This window comes from Dryobates pubescens, chromosome 17 (genome assembly GCF_014839835.1).
Source record: "Dryobates pubescens isolate bDryPub1 chromosome 17, bDryPub1.pri, whole genome shotgun sequence".
NCBI lineage: Eukaryota > Metazoa > Chordata > Aves > Piciformes > Picidae > Dryobates > Dryobates pubescens.
In genome coordinates this window covers 5,128,024-5,149,961 of record NC_071628.1, presented here as the reverse complement: position 1 = coordinate 5,149,961, position 21,938 = coordinate 5,128,024, and the positions used below count along the sequence as shown (strand labels likewise).

Here is a 21,938-nt window from a genome sequence, read left to right as displayed (position 1 = left end):
ACTTAGATACTGGGGAAAATGATGTGGAGAGATGGATGCACAAGCAGTGCCTAGACAGGGCTGGCATCAGGATGCTCCTGAGGAATGGGAGACACACACTAGTTGTATTTCCCTAGCCCTCTTCTGAACTGTTTGTCCCTTTTGCTGCTACTCCTGCCAGAGCTGACATCTGCATGGTGAGCTGCTGCTTTTTCTTGGGAAGGCTCAGTTCCTAGTCTCCATGCTCTGCAGCTTTCCAGGCATTGCATCTCCAATTTTGAGAGCAGCCTTGGAAGAGAGAGCTTAATGAAGCCAGCATAATCCAGTTATGGAGAGTGGTCGGCTTGGCCCTGCCTCCAGTTCTTCTCCTGTGGGTTCCTGATCCAGCAGGATGAAGGGAGCTGAGCCATGGGGCAGTCAGCCTTGGGGACTGCCTGTGTTCTTCCAGTCCTCAGGTGCCCACTGAAAGCTGAGGCATCTGTTGTGCTGCCTCCTCTGCCTCGTGGGGTTTCATCCTCTAGCAGATGGCCTAGAAATGCAAAACAACATCTCAGAGTGGACTGTTGACATCCTCCCTCTGTGGGCTGTTCAGAATTTGGTTCAAATAGTCTGTATTTACCCTGGGTGTTCCAAACCATGCTTTGGAGAATTTGGCCAGGAAGGTCTGGGGAGCTGGCTGGCTCCCAAAGCTTTCCCATTACAAGGGAAAGTTTTCAGCCTCAGTTTTCAGCTCTCTATGCTTCTCCTCATGATCTGAAGCAAAAGCTCAGTAGCTGCTTAACTAGAGGGATGGGATGTTTTTCTTAGAAAGACTCAGCTTGGCTCTAGGAATGGCAAAAGTTTGTGTGGGTGATGCTTCTGCAGAGGAATTCTGTCTTCTGTTTGATGGATGACTTTCCCTTTTATCTGCCCTGACTTCATGGTGTAACCAACACTGCTCTAGCCCACTCAGCTCAGTCTCTTGGAAAACAGCTGTCACTAAATGGGTCAATAGCTGATACAGTTCAAAGTGTAGCCTGTGAGGGGTTGACTGATTTGGAAAGTTTCTTTTAACCTCTTCATTATTTTGCTGCTTACAATTCAGCCAAGGCTACAGCCCAGCAAATGAATTCATCTGTGTACTAATCACTCCTTATTGTCTAGCAACAGGACAAGGGGGAATGGTTTGAAGCTGAGGCAGAGCAGGGTTAGACTGGAGTTGAGGAAGAAGTTCTTCAGTAGGAGGGTGGTGAGACTCTGGAACAGGCTGCCCAGGGAGGCTGTGGCTGCCTCCTGCCTGGAGGTGTTGAAGGCCAGGTTGGATGAGGCTTTGAGCAGCTGAGTCTAGTGGAGAGGTGTCCCTGCCCATGGTTAGGAGGTTGGAGTAGATGAGGTCCCTTCCAACCTAAGGCTCTATGAAACTTTCTGTTCTCACCTTCTGATACCCACTTTGAAGGAAAGCCAGCAAAAGCTCATTACTACTTTACCAACCACTTGCTTGTTAGCAGAGAAGGGCCAAGACATGCTATGACCACACTCTTTTCACATCTTCAGAGTTGTAACTGGTTGTTGCCCAGGGAGGTGGTGGAAATCTCATCCCTGGAGGTTTTTGCAGCCAGGCTGGATGAGGCTGTGAGCAACCTGCTGTAGTGTGAAGTGTCCCTGCCCACGGCAGGGGGTTTGGAACTAGATGAACCTTGAGGTCCCTTCCAACCCTAGCAATTCTATGATTTTGAGTAAAGGATGAAAAATACCCCAGATTACCCTGTCCTAAGCCTTCCTAGGACAAGCTAGTGGCAAAACCTGTGCTGTTTCACAGCAGTCCCAGAGACTGTAGCGAGAGGTCTGTTCAATATAGCAGAGCTGTGTGCTGGACGTTCAGGCTGTTCCTCTCTGCATGCTGAAGGATGAACACTGTGAAACAGCTTGTTCTTGCCACTCTAAGGTGGAAAGATGCTCCCTGCCTTTGTGTGCTGTCTTTGTGAGAAGTACATTTGGGCCTGAAAGCATTTCTGCATCCCTGGTGAAGCTTCATCTCAGACAGGCAGAAAACCCCCACTGGGCTGGTTGCTTGGGGAACCATCAGAAGCTGGGCTCTCTTTAGAGTGCAGAAGTGCCTCTGGATCGACCTCTTGGCTTATTCTTTGGTCATTCTCATCAGAAAATATGCTTCTGGAGAACTTGGTGCTTCCAACAATACATCCCAGGGGTCTTGTGGTCCTATCTTGCCGTGGTGTTTCTCCCCACCACGTCCCACCCTTCTTCTGCCTCCCCTTGTGCTATGGCTGCAAACATCAGGAGCAGTAACCTGCTCCATGCTGCTAATGGTGCTGAAGATTGATAGCTCCTCGTTGCAGAAACACTTGTCAGGGGCTTGACAGGCTGCTCAAAGGTGTCTGATGTTGCAGGGTGGAGGGAGGCAGGCAGCAAGCTGCGTGCTTGCATTTTATGACCCTCCTGGTGGGACTGGTAGGCAGCCTGGCATAGCAACTGCTCAGGGCATTTACTAAGAGATTTATGAATTTCTAATTTTCAGAGGCCCTGAAGCAAAAGTGTCTTTAATTAAATTTTGATTCTTTTCCCTCTTTCCCCCCCACCTCTCCCCTGCCTTCTCCCTCCCCACTCTTATCCCTGCCTGTGGTTTGTTTACTGAGACCAGCAAAGCTTTTGGAGAACAGGTAGGAGTCTTTGAGCATAGCCAGGAGGAGCAGAGGACTGCAAAGCAAACAAGCAGATGGCAGATATGATAAAGCAGCCCCCGTCTGGCTCTGCCAAGCTCAGAGAGGGCTGTGCCACGCAGTTCAAGGGTCCCACAGTAAGAGCTTCCTGGATCCCTCTGCTCAGCACATGGATTTGGCAAGGTGTCCAAGAGAACGATGGCCAAGCCGCCTTCCTGTGCTCCCATTTGCCCAGTGCTTGGATCCTGGCATTCCTCAGAGCTGCCTGGGGAACAGAGGTGTTGAGGACGAGACAGCCTTATGCCGCTCTGCGTGGCCCTGCTGTGACTGACACGCGTGGCAGCCATCCGCCTGCGAGCCCTGGTCCCCTCTGGAGGGGGGCACAGAAGCCCCAAGGCAAGCAGGCAGCTCCCCTAGGTTGTTGTTATTATTACTATTTTGTTTCTCTTGAAAAGGAAGTTCTGCAAGAAGATGATGAGAGATTGGCCTGGCCTTTGTGAGCAGAGGCAGGTCCCCCAGGACACCTTGGCATTGCCTGGAAACTTCCCCCATTGCCCCTCTTATGTTGTGATCCCTCCCCTGCCACCCAGCCAGTGGCAGTGTCCCTCCCCAGCCAAGTGATGCCAGCCCCATGAGTAGGTTTCTCTCAGCCCACTCAGTCCTAAAGAGCTGCAGTTAAAAGGCTCTGGAGACATAATTGTGTCTGCATAACAGCACTGATGATTTCCTTGAGAGGTAGGATGAAAAGTGGCTCCGTTCCACTCCTTCTGCAGAGACTTGATAGCTGCTTCTAGAAAGGGGCTTGGTTGTGGTCCAGATGCCTCTGCTGCTGCAGCTCTGCCTGCCTTGTGCTGCCTGCACACCCTGGGGCCACGGTCTGTAGGGTGCTGCCAGCCTAATGGGTGCCTCCAGGTGGGTGAATTTGGGAGTGGGTTTGGCAGAGTGTGCTGCAGGATGCGCTGGCAGCCTGAAGTGGCCTTGGTGCAAGAGGCACTTGGTCTGATGCTCAGCAGACACTTGCTGCTCACAACTACAAAGCCATCAACCTTGTGGAGCTCCCTTTCCCCCCCTCTCTCCTCATCAGCCTGCTGTGGGTGAGGGAGCTGTTTGTCCCACTCCCTCCTTCCTGCTCCCTTGATGGTGTGGATGGAGCAGGAGCAGGGAGGTCATTCTGCCCCTGTACTCAGCACTGGTTAGGCCACACCTTGGGCACTGTCTAGTTCTGGGCCCCTCAATTCAAGAAAGATGTTGAGTTGCTGGAAGGTGTCCAGAGAAGGGCAACAAAGCTGGGGAGGGGTCTGGGGCACAGCCCTGGGAGGAGAGGCTGAGGGAGCTGGGGTTGCTTAGCCTGGAGAAGAGGAGGCTCAGGGGAGACCTTCTTGCTCTCTACAACTCCCTGAAGGGAGGTTGTAGCCAGGTGGGGGTTGGTCTCTTCTCCCAGGCAACCAGAACAAGAGGACACAGTCTCAAGCTGCACCAGGGGAGGTTTAGGCTGGATGTTAGGAAGAAGTTCTTCACAGAAAGAGAGATTGGCCATTGGGATGTGCTGCCCAGGGAGGTGGTGGAGTCACCATCACTGGAGGTGTTTAAGAGGAGACTGGGTGAGGCACTTGGTTGCATGGTTTAGTTGATGAGATGGTGTTGGGTGATAGGTTGGACTCGATGATCTCTAAGGTCCTTTCCAAGCTGGTTAATTCTGTACTCTGTATCTTCAGGTCTGGCTTCCCAGCATGGGTGTGTTGCCATGTCTCTGGTGGTGAGCTCAGAGCTGCCAAGCAAGGGATGTGCTTTGGGGGCACGGGGTGTGGAGCAGGGAGGTGGTGCTTAGTCACAGAGGTAAGTGCAAGTGCTGAACGCCCTCATGGCACTCAGGATAATGTGAGGCAGCTTCCCTCCTACCTGCCTTCAGGTTGGTGATGAAGGAGCTGGTGGGCAGGATGTGGAATGTGTGTAGGGAGGCAGAGACTGGTGATGTCTCTTGCACTCTCATGCTTTCAAAGCTGGTGACTGAGGTTGCAAGAACCAGCAGAATCAAAATGAGACTCTGATGACCCAGACCTAATGTCCCTTTGTATGTCAGGCTGTTGCTTGTTCCAGCCATGCCTGGGGTGACTGTTGTGGTGCCCCATCTCTTGCATCCTTTCAAGAGTCCTTTTTAGTAGGCTTTTCACCTTCCTCCTGCCTGTGTCCTGGCTATGGGAAGATGTTTATTTGGACTCTGCTTCTTCCAGGGCTGGCTGGCACCGTGCTCAGGTGCCTCTGATCTCACACAGAGCCTCATATGGCTTGTCCCTGTTTCCTAACCACCTTCTCCAGCATGTCCATCTGGTTAACTCCTGCTCACTATTGCTTTTCTCGAGCTGCTCTGTGTCACTGGTGTCCTCCAGCCAGAGGCCAGAGTTCCAGTTAGCTGCTGCCCTTGCAAATGACAGGGGCGGATCGGGGGCTGATTCCGCTTGGGGGAGAGGAGATGTACCCTGCCCCAGCCTCCACCCTTGCTTTGGGTACCAGCTGCTCGTTTCTCGGGCAGGATTGGTAGCTGCTGCATTTCTGCAGACCAGCCTATCTGCTTTAATTGATGATTTATGCTCTTGCAGCATAAAAACTCTGGTCTTGAAAAGCGTTGGTGTCAGGCTGACTGGCTGGGAGCCGAGCCTTTGAGGACTTGCAGAGCAGGAAGGCACCGGGAGGTGTGAAGTAAGCTCCTTGCAAGGGCTGTGGCAGAGCCCACCCCTGGAAATGCCAACCCAGCAAGGCAGTGACAGGCCCTGCATTGGCTAGCCCCGGCATTGAGATGCAAATGGCATTCCTCAGTGACCTCTGGTGGGAGCCACCTCCATGCCTGCAGCTCACCGGTGGGGAGGGGAATGTGCTAGGCTGGTTAGAAAGGGAAATTTCCCCAGGCCTTGGAGGAACTAATCATTTTATATGCTGGACTCTTGCCTTCTGACTGATCCATCTGAATTACAGATTAACTGGCAGCGTGGGGACAGAGGAAGCCATTTCAATTAATAGCTCTCTAATTTATTAAAGGGGTTGTTTGGGCTGGTGGATCAGCAATGCAGCAAGGTCTCTGACTGGGGAGATGTTCTCTCTTCCCTTCTGCATCTCCCAATCTTTTTTCTCCCTTGCTTGTTTGATATCCCTGTTCACAGGACCCTCTTGGACTTGATAAGTGTCTCAGTGAGGCAGGTGGAACCCCCAAAGCAGTGACACCCTCTGCAGGTCTCAGAGTGGCTGGAGAGAGGCCAGGCAGAGAGGGACCTGGGGGTACTGGTTGACAGTAGGCTGAACATGAACCAGCAGTGTGCCCAGGTGGCCAAGAAGGCCAATGGCATCCTGGCCTGCATCAGGAATGGTGTGGCCAGCAGGAGCAGGGAGGTCATTCTGCCCTGTGCTCAGCACTGGTTAGACCACACCTTGAGTCCTGTGTCCAGTTCTGGGCCCCTCAGTTTAGGAAAGATGTTGAGTTGCTGGAAGGTGTCCAGAGAAGGGCAACAAAGCTGAGGAGGGGTCTGGAGCACAGCCCTGTGAGGAGAGGCTGAGGGAGCTGGGGTTGCTTAGCCTGCAGAAGAGGAGGCTCAGGGGAGACCTTCTTGCTCTCGACAACTCCCTGAAGGGAGGTTGTAGCCAGGTGGGGGTTGGTCTGTTCTCCCAGGCAAGCAGCACCAGAGCAAGAGGACACAGTCTCAAGCTGTGCCAGGGGAGGTTTAGGCTGGATATTAGGAAGATGTTCTTCATAGAGAGAGTGATTGGCCATTGGAATGTGCTGCCCAGGGAGGTGGTGAAGTCACCATCACTGGAGGTGTTTAAGAAGAGACTGGATGGGGTGCTTGGTGCCATGGTTTAGTTGATGAGATGGTGTTGGGTGATAGGTTGGACTCAATGATCTTGAAGGTCTCTTCCATCCTGGTCTGGTCTATTCTATTGCATTGTATTCTATTCTAACTTCATGGGCCACTTCTCTGACTTTCAAGCAAAGCCATCACCATTAGGACCAAGGCCCATACATTTTGGAGTAAGCCATAGCATCCTGGGAAACACCAGTGGATCAGTGTTGCAGCTAGCATTTAGTTGAGCACAAAAGCATTGGTCCATTTTCAGTCAGTTCTGCCTGGAGAATGTCAGCGGCTCACCCCCTACCCTGTAAGGCTACAAAAAATTCTTGGCAACATGCAGATCCTCCTTCTTTCTTCAGCCATTTGTTGTGAGGAGAGGCTGAGAGAGCTGGGGTTGCTTAGCCTGGAGAGGAGGAGACTCAGGGGTGACCTTATTGCTCTCTACAACTACCTGAAGGGAGGTTGTAGGCAGATGGATGTTGGTCTCTTCTCCCAGGCAGCCAGCACCAGAACAAGAGGACACAGTCTCAGGCTGTGCCAGGGGAGGTTGGATGTTAGGAAGAAGTTCTACACAGAGAGAGTGATTGCCCATTGGAATGTGCTGCCTGGGGAGGTGGTGGAGTCACCATCATTGGAGATGTTCAGGAAGAGACTTGATGGGGTGCTTGGTGCCATGATTCAGTTGATTAGGTGGTGCTGGATTAGTTGATGGGTTGGACTCGATGATCTTGAAGGTGTCTTCCAACCTGGTCTATTCTACTCTATTCTATTCTACTCTATTCTATTCATACATGAGAAGCAGATGGTGGTACTGCCCAGCTGCCTTCCAGTGTCCAAGCAGGTTCCTGAAAGCAAACCAAGCAGAAAAACGCAGAGCAGAGACACAAACCACGTGTTGTGTGCCAGGTCCTTCCCATCTGCAATGCTCCTTCCTTTTGAAACCTCTGAGCAGTGCAGAGCAGGGAATTTGTTTATTGTTTTTAATGTGATATTGGGGTTTTTGTTTGGTTAATCTTGACAGAATATTAAGTTAAAATAAAGGGGGCTGAAAATGACTGTCCTGTAATGACAGCAAAAGCATAGAAGCAAGAAGGTTGGAAAAGACCTCAGAGATCATCAAGTCCAACCTATTACCTCGGTCCTAACACCTCCTGACAGCTAAACCATGGCTCCAACTGCCACATCCAATCCATTTTTGAACACATCCAGGGACAGTGACTCCACCACCTCTCTGGGCAGCACATTCCAATGGCATGGACATTATCTTCTGGTCCATTGGTTTTTACTAGCAGAGTTGTAGATCAAAATGAGATGCCTGAGCATCACACAGGGCTCTGTACTGCTTCACCAGCAGATGCTAAACACTGATTCTGATGATGAGTTTCTTGGGGCTGTCTGGGACAGAAGGAGGCTGCACCACAAGAACTTGAAGTTAGAGCTGGAACAAGCCCATTAGATCATCAGATCATAAAATCAACCAGGTTGGAAAAGACCTCAGAGATCATCAAGTCCAACCTATTACCTTGTGCCTAACACCTCTTGACAGCTAAACCATGGCTCCAAGTGCCACATCCAATCCTTTTTTGAGCACCTCCAGGAATGGTGACTCCACCACCTCCCTGGGCAGCACATTCCAGTGGCCAATTACTCTTTCTGTGAAGAACTTTCTGTCCTGGGAATTTGGTAAACTGGGTGTTTGGAGGAGGGGGACACACAGCTCTTTGGGTTTGGAGGGGCTCTGGTTACCACTGGACAAAATAAAACCTTCTCAGCACAGGGGGAGACAGGCTCTGGGCAGGAGGTACTGGTGTCAGCAGGGAGTGATGTGGCTGGAAGATAGCCTGGTCAGGCTAATTGATCTGGAGCCTTTGCCTTTCCTGTCTCCTTACCCACAATCCCCACCCCTTTGATGGCCTGTCAGGAGTATGGGACTTGGCCCAGTTTCACATCTCTCCAATAACATTATGAAATTGATAGTGACACTGCCATTGGCACTCGTTGCAGTAAGAGATTGGAGCCAGAGGACAAGCAGCTTGCCTTCATGGCAGCTAAGCTTTCCAAGCAGATCAAGACAACCCAAGACAGAACTTGCAGTGGCCAAGATGTGGGAAGGGGGGGGACAGAGGATGGCTGGTGGACACAGGCAAGGAGCTAAGGAGAAACATGCCCCACGCTTGCCTTCAGCATTTGCTGATCCTGGTTGGTGGGAAGGATGTGCTGCTACCCTGGCTTGTGCTGCAGAGCCTCTTCTGGAAGGGCTTTCTCTCCATGGATGGTGTTTATTAAGCAGAATTGGGCACTGGGCTCAGCAAAGGTCAGGAAAATCCTTGGGCAGGAGGATAGTTGTGATCCCAGCTGTTGCCTCTGAGCCCTTTGGTGGTTCTCTCTGTTCTAAGTATTTCCTGGCACAGACAAAGGTTCCTGCAGCATCACACTCTTGGCTCAGGTCAGTCAGTGATCCAGCAGCAGGCTAGGACATGCTTGTGGTGAAGCTGCCAGTGGAGCCTCTCACCAAGATGTCACTGCTTGTCCCCCTGTGCTAAGGGAGCTGCACTCTGAGCTGGTTGGATGTCACATCCCAAAGCTTTCACCCAACACTGGCCACAGTCTTGAAGGTGTGCAGTTGCCACAGCTTTAATGCATGTCCTTTGCTGGCTGAATTGCAGGGTATATCTGATGTGGAGCCTAAAACTCTCCTTTCCTCTCCATCTTGCAGCTATGTAGCCAGGGTCTGGTTTGAGGTGAGGGAAGAGCATCCCTTCAGCGCTGAGCTGGAGTTTGCAGAAGGTGGCCCCTTGACAGCTGGCCAGTCAGCCCTTGCCCCAGCCTCCTGCTGCATTCACACATTCACTCAGGCAAGGGTTTGGAGAAAAGGTTTATCAGTGTGTCACAGTCTCACTCTGTGGTGGCTGGGGGCCAGGAGAGAGGATAAAAGCCTTGGGCTGATGATAAATTGGAAATGCAGAAAGGAAATGTGTCTGCTCAGTGCTGAGCAGACAGCCCTGCTCCAGGCTTGGGTCTTTGCTTGAGGTCACTCAGGCTCTGGGTGCTGCATGCTCACAAGGGGTGAAGTGCCATCAGGGCCATGTCCAAGCCCATGACCAAGTACAGCCACAGGGTCCTGGGAGTGTGGGGAAAGCAGACACTGCTGCCTTCTTGCCCATGCCCCTGTGTGGATGGCACTGTCCACCTCAGAGTGTTTGGCAGCAAATCTGAGCACGCTTGGATGCCCATCGCCCCTGAGCAAGCTGCCATGCACTCAGGAAGGGGGGGGTGGGGCTGGGGAGCAAGTATCTCCCTTTCAGCAAGTGCTAACATGACCCAGGGCTCAGCAAGTGCATGTCAGAGCTGCTCTTACATGGACAAGACACTGCTTTGGGAGACCTCTTCCACGGAGCAGGGCAAGAGCTGTGCTGTAGGTCTGCAGCTCCAGCAGCTTTTCACCAGAGGAGCTGAGAGTGAGGAATTGGCTGCACCTGGGAACACTGAGGGGTGGGGAGGTTCCAGGGCCCCCTGTAGCCAAGCTGTAGGAAATGCTGCAGTGTATAAAGCATGTCTTGCACACAGAAGAGATTAGGAAGCTGATCTGATGTTATTCCCATTGATTTTGCTGTTGTATTTATACCTGGAGGTAAGGAGCAGACATGCTGGAAATCAATTGGGCCCATGCTCTCCCCCACTCTCGCTGCAGTGCTGTTTGAATGAAGTGCTGATATCATTTTTTGCCTTGTGCCTGGGATAGGGATGAGTGAGCCAACAGATTAATAGGTGCTGCTGAGGCCTTCACCCAGCTGCTGCCCAGCCCTCACCTTGTAAAACCTGTGCCACTCTGGAGCTGAAGGTGGCCCTGAGGTGACAGCTTGGGGACTGTGCTTGGAGAAAACCAAACCTTCTCTAGTTGAGGGGAGGAAGTGGGGGGGAGGGAAGTAAATGGCAATAAGCAGAGGATTTGGGGCAGGTAGGATGATGGCCACCTATGGAGGTTGGGAGATGGGTGCAGCAGGGTGGTGGAGGTCTTGGGGGAGAAAATGAAGATTTGTCTTCAAATGGAGACAAGCCCATAAAGAGGGTTGGAAATGATGGCCCTGTACATGAGGGGTAAGGGAACAGGGACCTCATTTTGATGTCTCATTGTTCATCTGGTACCCAACAGCTGCCCACCCTGCCTCACCAGCCCTTTCTGAGCCTTGCCCTTGGGGCTGAGGCAGCAGGGCTGCAGCAGGACTGTGCAGGGCAGTTGGCTGCATACAGCTCTCCAGGTGCCCCTGCTCCCTCTCGCTCTGCCTCAGCCAGGTGTGTTTCTGTCCTGTGGGAGCTGCTAGTGCTGGCTCTGTCATGCCACGATGCTGCCTTAGGAGGTTTCTCTGCAAGGATGGATGTGTTGGAGCCCAGCTGGTTCCTTGTATCCCATGGGGAGCGTGAACCCCTGGCAGGGGAAGAATGGGCCAGGCAAAATACTGTTGTCTGCACTATTGCCTGCTTGCTTCACCTGACCTCACCAGTGAGAAACCCTTTTTTTGTTGGCAAATGAAGCAGCTTCCCACTTTCCATCCCCTCTCACACGGGAGAAGGTGTTGGCTTGTCATGACTTGGCCAGCAGATCCTTGTGCTGCAGGATCGAAACCATTCTCCTGGTTCCCTCCCCACGCCCTGCTTGTGGTCCCTTTCCTGCTGATACACTTCCTGAGCCGAAGGGCTTTGCTGCCACTGGGCTGGGAGCTTTCAGTCTGGGTGTGCTTGCTGCTTTGCCTGGCTGTGGGTGCTGGCTGGCTTTGCTGTCATGCACAGCCCTGTCTTCTCAGCTCCTTCCCTTTTTAATTATCAGATTGTCTCATCGTTTTTACTGTAAGCATTTCCCTGTTGCTTGTTCTGCTGGATTTATGCATTCGTGCCTCCATGTGCATTGAATTCATATTTTATACAATTTGATCTTAATGTTTCCATTCCTGAGGGTGAGTGCTTATAGGATTCGTGTCTGAGCTCAATAAATAAACTTGAGAAAGGGGGGAAAGGAAAGGAACGGACGTGAGAGGAATGCCAGAGGCTTGGGGATCCTCTGTCCCCGGTGAGATTGGAGGGATGCTCCACACTGGGTCTGCCAGGGAGGTTGAGATGGGAAAAGGAGGGGATGCAGAGGGCTGCTGCGTCCCCCCCTGCCCCGGGTGCCTGCGTCCCCCCCTGCCCCGGCTGCCTGCGTCCCCCCCTGCCCCGGCTGCCTGCGTCCCCCCCTGCCCCGGCTGCCTGCGTCCCCCCCTGCCCCGGCTGCCTGCGTCCCCCCCTGCCCCGGCTGCCTGCGTCCCCCCCTGCCCCGGCTGCCTGCCCTGCCCCTGCCCCGGGTGCCTGCCCTGCCCCTGCCCCGGGTGCCTGCCCTGCCCCTGCCCCGGGTGCCTGCGTCCCCCCCTGCCCCGGCTGCCTGCGTCCCCCCCTGCCCCGGCTGCCTGCGTCCCCCCCTGCCCCGGCTGCCTGCGTCCCCCCCTGCCCCGGCTGCCTGCGTCCCCCCCTGCCCCGGCTGCCTGCCCTGCCCCTGCCCCGGGTGCCTGCCCTGCCCCTGCCCCGGGTGCCTGCCCTGCCCCTGCCCCGGGTGCCTGCCCTGCCCCTGCCCCGGGTGCCTGCCCTGCCCCTGCCCCGGGTGCCTGCGTCCCCCCTGCCCTGCTGCCTGCGTCCCCCCCTGCCCCGGGTGCCTGCGTCCCCCCCTGCCCCGGCTGCCTGCGTCCCCCCTGCCCTGCTGCCTGCCCTGCCCCTGCCCCGGCTGCCTGCCCTGCCCCTGCCCCGGCTGCCTGCGTCCCCCCCTGCCCTGGCTGCCTGCCCCTGCCCCCTGCCCCGGGTGCCTGCGTCCCCCCCTGCCCCGGGTGCCTGCGTCCCCCCCTGCCCCGGCTGCCTGCGTTCCCCCCTGCCCTGCTGCCTGCGTCCCCCCCTGCCCTGCTGCCTGCTGGCAGTGAGAACTGCCTTCCCCCTCTGCAAGCACCTGAAGAATTCAGAGAGAGAAGGAAATTGCCATTTGTAATGGGGGCAAGGGGCTTCTATAAACAGCAGCATTTTGGCAGACTCTTTCAGCAGGAGACAGAGTGCTTCAAGGATCACCTTTGTAGGGATTGCCCACTTGAGGATGGGGCTGGCAGAGCTGTTTGATGCACCTGTGACTTTTAAGACAGTGGCAGGTGGCAGTGGGGTGGGGGAAGAGCCATGTGTTCAACCTGACCAGTGATGGGTGCAGAGTCCCTGGACTAAGCCCTTGCTCACTTCACCCCAGTGTTCAGTGGGAGCTTCATCTTCTCAAGATGGTGAGAGACCCAAACTCATCATTTCATTCAGGAGAGGGGGAAAGGGATTGTTGCCTGGCCATTTTCTCCTGCCTTTGCTGCTGGAGGGGCTGGAAGTCACAGGTTTGGAGTAAGACCTATTTGAGAGGTCAAATTAATGTTCTCAGAGTCTTGATCTGCCTGTGAAGCTCAGGAACATGAATTTTCATATGTGTGATGAGAGAGTCTATGCCTCTTGGGCTGTGGCAGAGGAGGGGTTGGCACCTTTGCAGGCTCTGGACTTGATGATCTCAAAAGTCTTTTCCAATCTGGTTAATTCTATTCTTCTATTATCTTCTTCTCTGCAGCTGGGCATGGCATGGTCAGAGCAAGAGCCCTGCTCTACAGGCCAGCCTCTACAGCAATGCCCTCCAGCTCCCATGGCACATTGCAGGTGGTGTGCAAGGGTGCAGGGATAAGTGAGGGAGACAGAGCTGAGCTGTATGGGTGTGCAAGGGTGCAGGGATAAGTGAGGGAGACAGAGCTGAGCTGCATGGGTGTGCAAAGGTGCAGGGATAAGTGAGGGAGACAGAGCTGAGCTGCATGGGTGTGCAAGGGTGCAGGGATAAGTGAGGGAGACAGAGATGAGCTGTATGGGTGTGCAAGGGTGCAGGGATAAGTGAGGGAGACAGAGCTGAGCTGTATGGGTGTGCAAGGGTGCAGGGATGAGTGAGGGAGACAGAGCTGAGCTGTATGGGTGTGCAAGGGTGCAGGGATAAGTGAGGGAGACAGAGCTGAGCTGTATGGGTGTGCAAGGGTGCAGGGATAAGTGAGGGAGACAGAGCTGAGCTGTATGGGTGTGCAAGGGTGCAGGGATGAGTGAGGGAGACAGAGCTGAGCTGTATGGGTGTGCAAGGGTGCAGGGATGAGTGAGGGAGACAGAGCTGAGCTGTATGGGTGTGCAAGGGTGCAGGGATAAGTGAGGGAGACAGAGCTGAGCTGTATGGGTGTGCAAAATGCCGCTTGGATGTGGCTGAGGTGGTGCTGACGGAGAGGAGCACCCAGAGCTGGAGATAGGGAGGCCTCCAGTTTCAAAGCCCAACGTTTTGTACAAGAAAGGGATCTTCTGTGGCTCAGGGGAAAGAGGCAGCACGTGGTGGACCATCCTGCGGTAGGGACCGGTGACCCCGGAGCCGCGGAGAAGCTGCTGCTTCCCTTTGCAGGAGGGCAGAGGGTGGGCTGGAGCCCAGGGCAGTCTGGCTCCAGGCAGGTCCTGCGCAGGCACCGAGCTCTGCCTTGGCCTCCTGCCCACAGCTGCCAATAAAAATTAAGAAATTGATTTCCTTTTGCCTGGCTGACAGGCCGAGGCTCTCTTTATGAGACAGTAAATGCAATCTTGCTCTGAGCACAGCTAGGCTCTCTGTTTTTCAATTGTATTTGTTGGGCTTTGGCTTATTGGTTTATGAGTTTCAGTTGCCTGCTTTGCTGGTGCGCAGAGCAGCCCTGGGGGAGGCTTTGGTTTCATCTGCAGCACAAGGGTGGAATGTCTTCAGGCTTCGGCTGGGGTCGGCGTGGCTGGAGAGCTGCCAAACAGAAAGGGACCTGGGGGTGCTGATTGACAGCAGCTGAACAGGAGCCAGCAGTGTGCCCAGGTGGCCAGGAAGGCCAAGGACATCCTGGCCTGCATCAAGAATAGTGTGGCCAGCAGGAGCAGGGAGGTCATTCTGCCCCTGTACTCAACACTGGTTAGGCCACACCTTGAGTCCTGTGTCCAGTTCTGGGGCCCTCAGTTTAAGAAGGACATTGAGAGACTTGAAGGTGTCCAGAGAAGGGCAACGAGGCTGGGGAGGGGTCTGGAGCACAGCCCTGGGAGGAGAGGCTGAGGGAGCTGGGGTTGCTTAGCCTGGAGAAGAGGAGGCTCAGGGGTGACCTCATTGCTCTCTACAACTACCTGAAGGGAGGTTGTAGCCAGGTGGGGGTTGGTCTCTTCTCCCAGGCAAGCAGCACCAGAACAAGAGGACACAGTCTCAAGCTGTGCCAGGGGAGGTTTAGGCTGGAGGTGAGGAGAAAGTTCTTCCCAGCCACTGGAATGTGCTGCCCAGGGAGGTGGTGGAGTCCCCATCCCTGGAGGTGTTCAAGAAGGGATTGGATGTGGCACTTGGTGCCATGGTTTAGTCATGAGGTCTCTTTCAACCTTGGTGATTCTGTGATTCTCTGATTATTATTATTTAATCTGCTTATTTTCCTGCTAATCTGAAGTCAGGGCTTCCTTTTCTATTTGTGTTTAAAACTAAAGGTGCTGGGGGGTGTGTGTGTATAGCCCTGAGTTCTAAAGCTAGGTCTGAGGGCTCCTGCCTTGCAATGCTCTACTTGCCACTCAGTGACCTGGCTCTTTGAAGAGCAGCATTTAAGATTAAGATCAGGGAAACAGGGAAGTGCCAGCAAAGGCTTGAAGTCAGAGGAGGAAGGGATTTGATATGTGAGACGTACTGGAGTTTAATGAGGGCTGCTTCAGTGCTTGCTGTGCAAGGCATGGTGACCCACTTTACCAGGAGAGCGCTTTGGATTGCCTTTCTTCCTAGGCATGGGTCATACACAGTTCCTAATTAAGTAGGTTAATTATATGGCTGCTTTATATTACCCAGGCAGACGTGGATGGCACAGTGAGCTCTTAAGTCAGCCTTTTTTATCAAGAAGATGGTGTTCTGAGCAACAGCTCCTGGAGGCAGAGGTGGTGAGAGGGCTGGTGAGAGAGAGGGGTGGTGTTTCCCTGCAGCCCCGAGCACTCAGGATCATTGAATCACTAAAGCTGGAAAAGACCTTGGAGAGCATCGAGTCCAACCATAACCCAAATACCATGGCCACTAAGCCACCATATCTGCAGCTTCTTGAGCACCCCTGGGCAGCCTGTTCCACCCCCTCACCACTCTCTCACTGAAGTATTTTTTCCCCCTAATGTCCAATCTAACCCTCCCCTGGCACAGCTCAAACCCATTTCCTCTCATCCTGTCACTGCTTACCTGGGAGAAGAGACCAACATCAGCCTCACTCCAACATCCCTGGAGGTGTTCAAGAGGGGACTGGATGTGGCACTTGGTGCCATGGTTCAGTCATGAGGTCTGTGGTGGCAGGTTGGACTTGATGATCTTTGAGGTCTCTTCCAACCTTGGTGATTCTGTGATCCTCTCAGGTAGCTGTAGAGAGCAATGAGATCTCCTCTCAGCCTTCTCTCCTCCAGGCTAAATAACCCCAGCTCCCTCAGCTGCTCCTTGCACAGTACCCTCTCCAGCTTCATTGCTCTTCTCTGGACACCCTCCAGCACCTCCATGTCTTTCCAGTCCTGTGGCACCCAGAATGGAAGGCAGTACTCAAGCTGTGACCACTCACCTCATCACTTTCTGCTTCAAGCAAACTCAGTTTCTGTCCTCAGCACGCAGCCTGGGACGTGGATGGAGTTGTCTTTTTCTGAACCCCCATGGCAGAGACCATTGCCCAATTCTGGTCCAGTGCTGCACTCACAGTGTCTCAGCTACTGCCCAAACCTGGCCTGCAGGACTGCTTGGAGCTTTTTGGGAAGCATCAAAAGGAGAAGAGCACTCCTTGCTGAAGGTTGTGGGGTTTTTTTAGTGGAAAGTGCTGCAGCCTGGGAAGGCTCTGAGCAGCTCCAGGCCCTGTAGCTAAACTGTCCTTGAAAGGAGTTTCTTTAACCTTTCCCTTCCCAGCTCAGCAGTGGCTGAGCCCCTCAGCATCTCTGGGTTATCTGTTCCAGGGCTCAACCATCCATACTTGGAGGCATTAGGGAAAACATTCAAGCCCCTAATCTCCCTCAGTGCAATTTAAACCTATTATTTCTTGTTTTATCCCCAGTGGACAGGGAGAACAGCTATTATATTTCTCTTTGCTGCAACCTTTTACATATTTGAAGGCTGTTATCATGTGTCCCTACAGTCATCTGCTCTCAGCACAAAGCATAATTCTTTCCCTTTTTCCTTGGAGGTCACATTTGCTACTCCTTCCATCATCTTTCCTCCCCCCCCCACTGCTGCTTTGGGGAGGTTACTGTGATAGCAAGCTGGAGTTTTTGTTGCTCCTTCACCTGTCTGCCCTGGAGCTTTCATTGTGTTATGGATGTGTATGAAGTGACCATTATCTCTTCTAATCTGTGGTTAGGTCTAAAGTAGCCTGGATTCCTGAGCCTGTGCTTTCTCACAATGTATGGCTCTTATCCTTGATAAATAATTGAAGCGTTCTGATGTGATCATGCAAACAGGGCTCCCTGTGCACTGTGGCTTCTTATTTGCTTTAGTTTTTCTTAAGTAACAAATTGTCTCTAGAAGGCTGTGAAGGAACCAGGCAGTTCAAGAATAGAATAGAGTGGATTAAAAGGTATATCCTCTTTCAGGGAGCTTCCAGGCAAACAAGGAGGTGTAGGAAGACACCAAGCCAAACTCCAGTTTAGCCCCAGGGAGGAGGAAGGCTGAGTAGAGAGTGCCAGGAGATTGCTTTGAAAAGCAGTTTTGAGGGCAATCTGGAAGAGTATTTGTTCACTCTTTTAAGAGATCAGAGAATGGCTCAGGTTGGAAGGGATCTACTCCAACCTCCCCACCATGGGCAGAGACTCCTCTCAACTGCATTTGGTTGCTCAAGGCCTCAGCCAACCTGGCCTTCAACACCCCCAGGCAGGAGGCAGCCACAGCCTCCCTGGGCAGCCTGTTCCAGAGTCTCACCACCCTCCTACTGAAGAACTTCCTCAGCTCCACTCTAACCCTGCTCCCCTCAGCTTCAAACCATTCTCCCTTGTCCTGTCTCTAGACACCCTCCTGAAAAGTCCCTCTGCAGCCTTCCTGCAGGATCCCTTCAGCTATTGGAAGGCAGCTCTTAGGTTCCCCTGGAGTCTTCTCTTCTCCAGGCTGAGCAACCCCAGCTTATCAGAATGGATAAGCAAAGCAAGAAGAGCTGGAACGTTGCTGGGATGGATGCAGCATAGCCTGACAGGGAGGCTGGGGGAGAAAAAAGGGTGGAGATGAGCCTGGGAATGGTGGTGTTTGAATGAGGTGTCTTTCTTGGGAAAGAGGAGTTGGCTGTAGAGGAGCTGTAGGAGGGAAGAGAGAACAGCATTGCTTCTGGTGACATTTCCAAAAGCAGCATTTTCAAGTTGGTTAACATCACCTTCATTTTGGTCCTAAATTTCTGTCTTCATGGTTGTCTCTTCTCCTGGCATTGCAAAGCAGCAGGTTGGCAGTGGCTGTATGGCCAGGCTGGAACAGAGGCTGACCACCTTTTCACCCAGGGGTTGTAGCCAGGTAGGGGTTGGTCTCTTCTCCCAGGCAAGCAGCACCAGAACAAGAGGACACAGTCTCAAGCTGTGCCAGGGGAGGTTTAGGCTGGATGTTAGGAAGAAATTCTTCATAGGGAAAGAGATTGGCCATTGGAATGTGCTGCCCAGGGAGGTGGTGGAGTCACCATCCCTGGAGGTGTTCAAAAAAGGCTTGGATGTGGCACTTGGAGCCATGGTTTAGTTAGTCATGAGGTGTTGGGTGACAGGTTGGACTTGATGATCTCTGAAGTCTTTTCCAACCTTATTGATTCTATCATTCTATGATTCAGTACCTCCCCCTGGAAGCAACACCTTGGCTGCTTGGGGAAAGCAATCAGCCTTCAGTAGCCTCTTCCACTGCTCCATTGCAAGGGAGAACTTTATGTTCTCTCCTCAAACTATTTACAACAGCCTGTACTAGCTGCTGTGCCTTGTTTTGTGAGCTGCACCTTGACATGCAGAGGTCATTAGATTAGAGCAGTGATGCTCTTGTCCAGGGAGCAGCCAGAAGAAACCATGCAAGACCCCAACCTCTTGGTTTGCATGCAAAGAACTGACAGCACAGAAGGACAAGGTGACCCCAATCACTGAAAGCCAAACTGCCTGTTTGCTTTGTGTGCTGGGAGAACTCCAGTGTGGGAGCTCCCAGCAGAGGCATCTTGCTGCTGAAGTTTGGAGCTGAATTGTTTGCCTCTGCATCTTGAAAGCTGGAAGTCACCTGGGCTTGGGGTGTAATGTAAAATAAACCCCACCAGAACCTGCCAGAAGAAATTCACAATAAAGAGAGAGAGACTCATCTGTTTCTTTCTTTCCTTGTGACTGTAACACCTCTCAGGGCTGCCAGGACTCTGCTAATTACACAAGAACTTTATTATAGCCCACTTGGAAGAGCAAACAATCCTTGAAACTCCAAAAAGAAATGAGCAGCCTTTAGCCTAGATTAATGCAGGCAAAATGACTGCATGCAGCCAGCTTTCACCCTCTTCTCCCAGAAGCTCTGGAGAGTAAAATGGCTTGAAGACTCCCTTCTTTGTTGCTAGTGCTACATAATACAGTAATTGTGCCATTAGAAGTAGATTATTGATGGGAGGAGAGGCATTTGCTATGCAGGCTAGGTAAAAGACAGGCTTCTCTGAATAGGTTTGAAGCCTCCATGCAGCATCTCTGCTTGGCTTGGAGTGAGCTTTTCTTGTAGCCCCTGGGTAGGGGTTTGAAGCTTCAATGCAGCACCTCTGCTTGGTTTGGAGTGAGCTTCTTGAAGCCACTGGTTAGAGAGATTGGAGCCTCAGTGCAGCACCTCTGCTTGGTTTGGAGTGAGCTTCTTGTAGCCCCTGGTTAGGGGGATTGAAGCCTCAATGCAGCATCTCTGCTTGGTTTGGAGTGAGCTTCTTGTAGCCCCTGGTAGCATCCAGACAGGAGCAAGGTGTGGTTTTTCCTGCCATGTGAATATGCAAGGGGTGTCCCCATGGAAGGTTGCAGTGCTGCAGTCCCCTGCATCTCCCAGCTCCTCAGGATCCTGTGTTTACACAGCAGGAATGGCTGCAGCATGGATTCAAGTTTTCCTTGGTGGTGGAGGTGTTTGTGATGTTGGCTGGCAGGTCAGCCCCTAGGAGGGGTGAGAATAGATGGAAGTGGGGAAGGATGTGTTCAGACCTGATGTCCCCTGAGGCTTCCAGCTTTGGCAGCTGATAGAAAAGGCTGGAATTGGAAGGTCTAAAAATAAAATTAAGCATAAGCCAAAAGCTGGGATAGAGATGAATGCTGTGCAATAGCTCTGTGTGGGAAGCAGGCCCTGACTCTCAGGGGTAGATGTTCTTCCCTTCATGGCTTGATTTTTCACCTATGGGAACCAGCCTGCCATTGGTTAGGGCCCAACTAGAGCAGTGATGCTCTTGGGAGCAGGCACTTGGGTGTTAGGAGTCATGGCTGTAGCAGGAGGCTGGGGGAGCTAGACCATGGTTGTTGGCTGACCATCTGTAGCAGGGAATCACAGGATGTCAGGGGTTGGAAGGGACCTCTGGAAATCTTTGAGTCCAACCCTCCTGCCAGAGCAGGACCATAGAATCTAGTGCAGGTTGCACAGGAACACATCCAGACAGGGCTTGAAAGTCTCCACAGAAGGAGACTTGGCAACCTACAAGGATGATGAAGGGACTGGAGCCTTAGGCTGTTCAGTCTGGAGAGGAGAAGACTGAGAGGGCATCTAATTGATGCCTATAAATATCTGAGGGCTGGGTGTCAGGAAGGAAGGGACAGCCTCTGCTCACTTGTGCCCTGTGACAGGACAAGGGGCAGTTGATGAATTGGAGTGGGTGCATCTGGTCACACTCTCACTGATGAAGTTTTTCCTCATGTTCAACCTAACCCTCCCCTGGCACAACTCAAACCAATTTTCTCTGGTCCTGTTGCTGGTTACCTGGGAGAAGAGACCAACACCAGGGTCATTCAGCCTCCTTTCAGGTAGCTGTAGAGAGCAATGAGATCTCCTCTCAGCCTTCTCTTTTCCATTCTAAACAACCCCAGCTCCCTCAGCTGCTCCTTGCACAGTACCCTCCAAACCCCTCAGCAGCCTCCTTGCCCTTCTCTGGCAGACACACTCCAACATCTCAATGTCTTTCCAGTCCTCTAGCCTGGAGAAGAGGAGGCTCAGAGGAGACCTTATTCCTGTCCACAACTACCTGAAGGAAGTTTGTAGCCAGGTGAGGGTTGATCTCTGGTCCCAGGCAACCAGCACCAGAACAAGAGGACACAGTCTCAAGCTGTGCCAGGGGAGGTTTAGGCTGGATTTTAGGAAGAAGTTCTTCCCAGCAAGAGAGATTGGCCATTGGAATGTGCTGCCCAGGGAGGTGGTGGAGTCACCATCCCTGGAGGTGTTTAGGAAGAGCCTGGATGGGGTGCTTGGTGCCATGGTTGAGTTGATGAGATGGTGCTGGGTGCTAGGTTGGACTTGATCTCAAAGGTCTTTTCCACCCTGGTTAATTCTATGCTATTCTGTTCTACCAGAACTGGTGTTTTGGGGACCTGATCCATGGAAGCAGCCAAGGACACCGAGTGGGTGCTGTGGGGCTTGGGGAGGGGGAGGCACACGGACCACCCCAGGCGGCCAGCAGGGCTCGGGGGTCTGCTTCCTTCCCTTGCGCCTGACAGCTGCGTGTGGTGTTCGCAGGTCCGGTGGCGGTGATCAGCGGAGAGGAGGATTCGGCCAGTCCCCTGCACCACATCAACCACGGCATCACGACGCCCTCGTCGCTGGAGGCCGGGCCGGACACGGTGGTGATCGGCATGACCCGCATCCCCGTCATCGAGAACCCCCAGTACTTCCGGCAGGGCCACAACTGCCACAAGCCAGACACCTGTGAGTGCCTCCTCCGGCCGCGGCCCATCCCCCCCGCACCGGGGGAGGGCTCGCCGGGGTAGGGGGAAGCTGGGCGAGGAGGCAGAGGCTAAGAGAATGAGGAAGAAAAGCAGGAGGTCTTTTGAGGAGAATGGGTCTTGGTATGGTCCAGAAACCAAAGCGAATCTCAGGTCTCAGAAATCACGACATACATGTAGGTGCTGCCAGAGAAGACTTTCCACCCTCACCTTCACCTCCCTTCACCCTCCCTCTGTCACCCACCTGTCACCTTCCCCCCCCACCCCTTGCCTGAAAGTGCCATTTGAAGCTGGGCTTTGCCTCGCTGGGGCCAAGCATGAGGTCCCAGATGCGAGTAAGAGCCGCCTGGGAGCGCAGGGATGGATGTGACCCCTGCTTAACTGGGGAAAGGACCTGCCTCCTCTTTCTCCTCCAGCTGTTTCCCAGCCATGGGGCTGCCTCCTTGGCTCCCCACTGGACCAGGGAGAGGCTCAGGGCGTGTGGCCATAGATGAGGCAGATGTGTGGAGGTAAAGAGCAGGAGGCTTGGAGGCTT

General features: G+C 53.2%; 1 protein-coding gene across 1 annotated transcript in view; it reads left to right on the top strand.

Annotated features, from left to right (window-relative positions):
* NTRK3 (neurotrophic receptor tyrosine kinase 3) overlaps positions 1-21,938 on the top strand; it is a 272,999-nt gene that overhangs the window by 136,258 nt on the left and 114,803 nt on the right. The window contains exon 12 of the mRNA XM_054168851.1: positions 21,198-21,386. Coding sequence (XP_054024826.1) covers positions 21,198-21,386 — 189 coding nt within the window. The remainder of the gene's footprint in view (positions 1-21,197; positions 21,387-21,938) is intronic.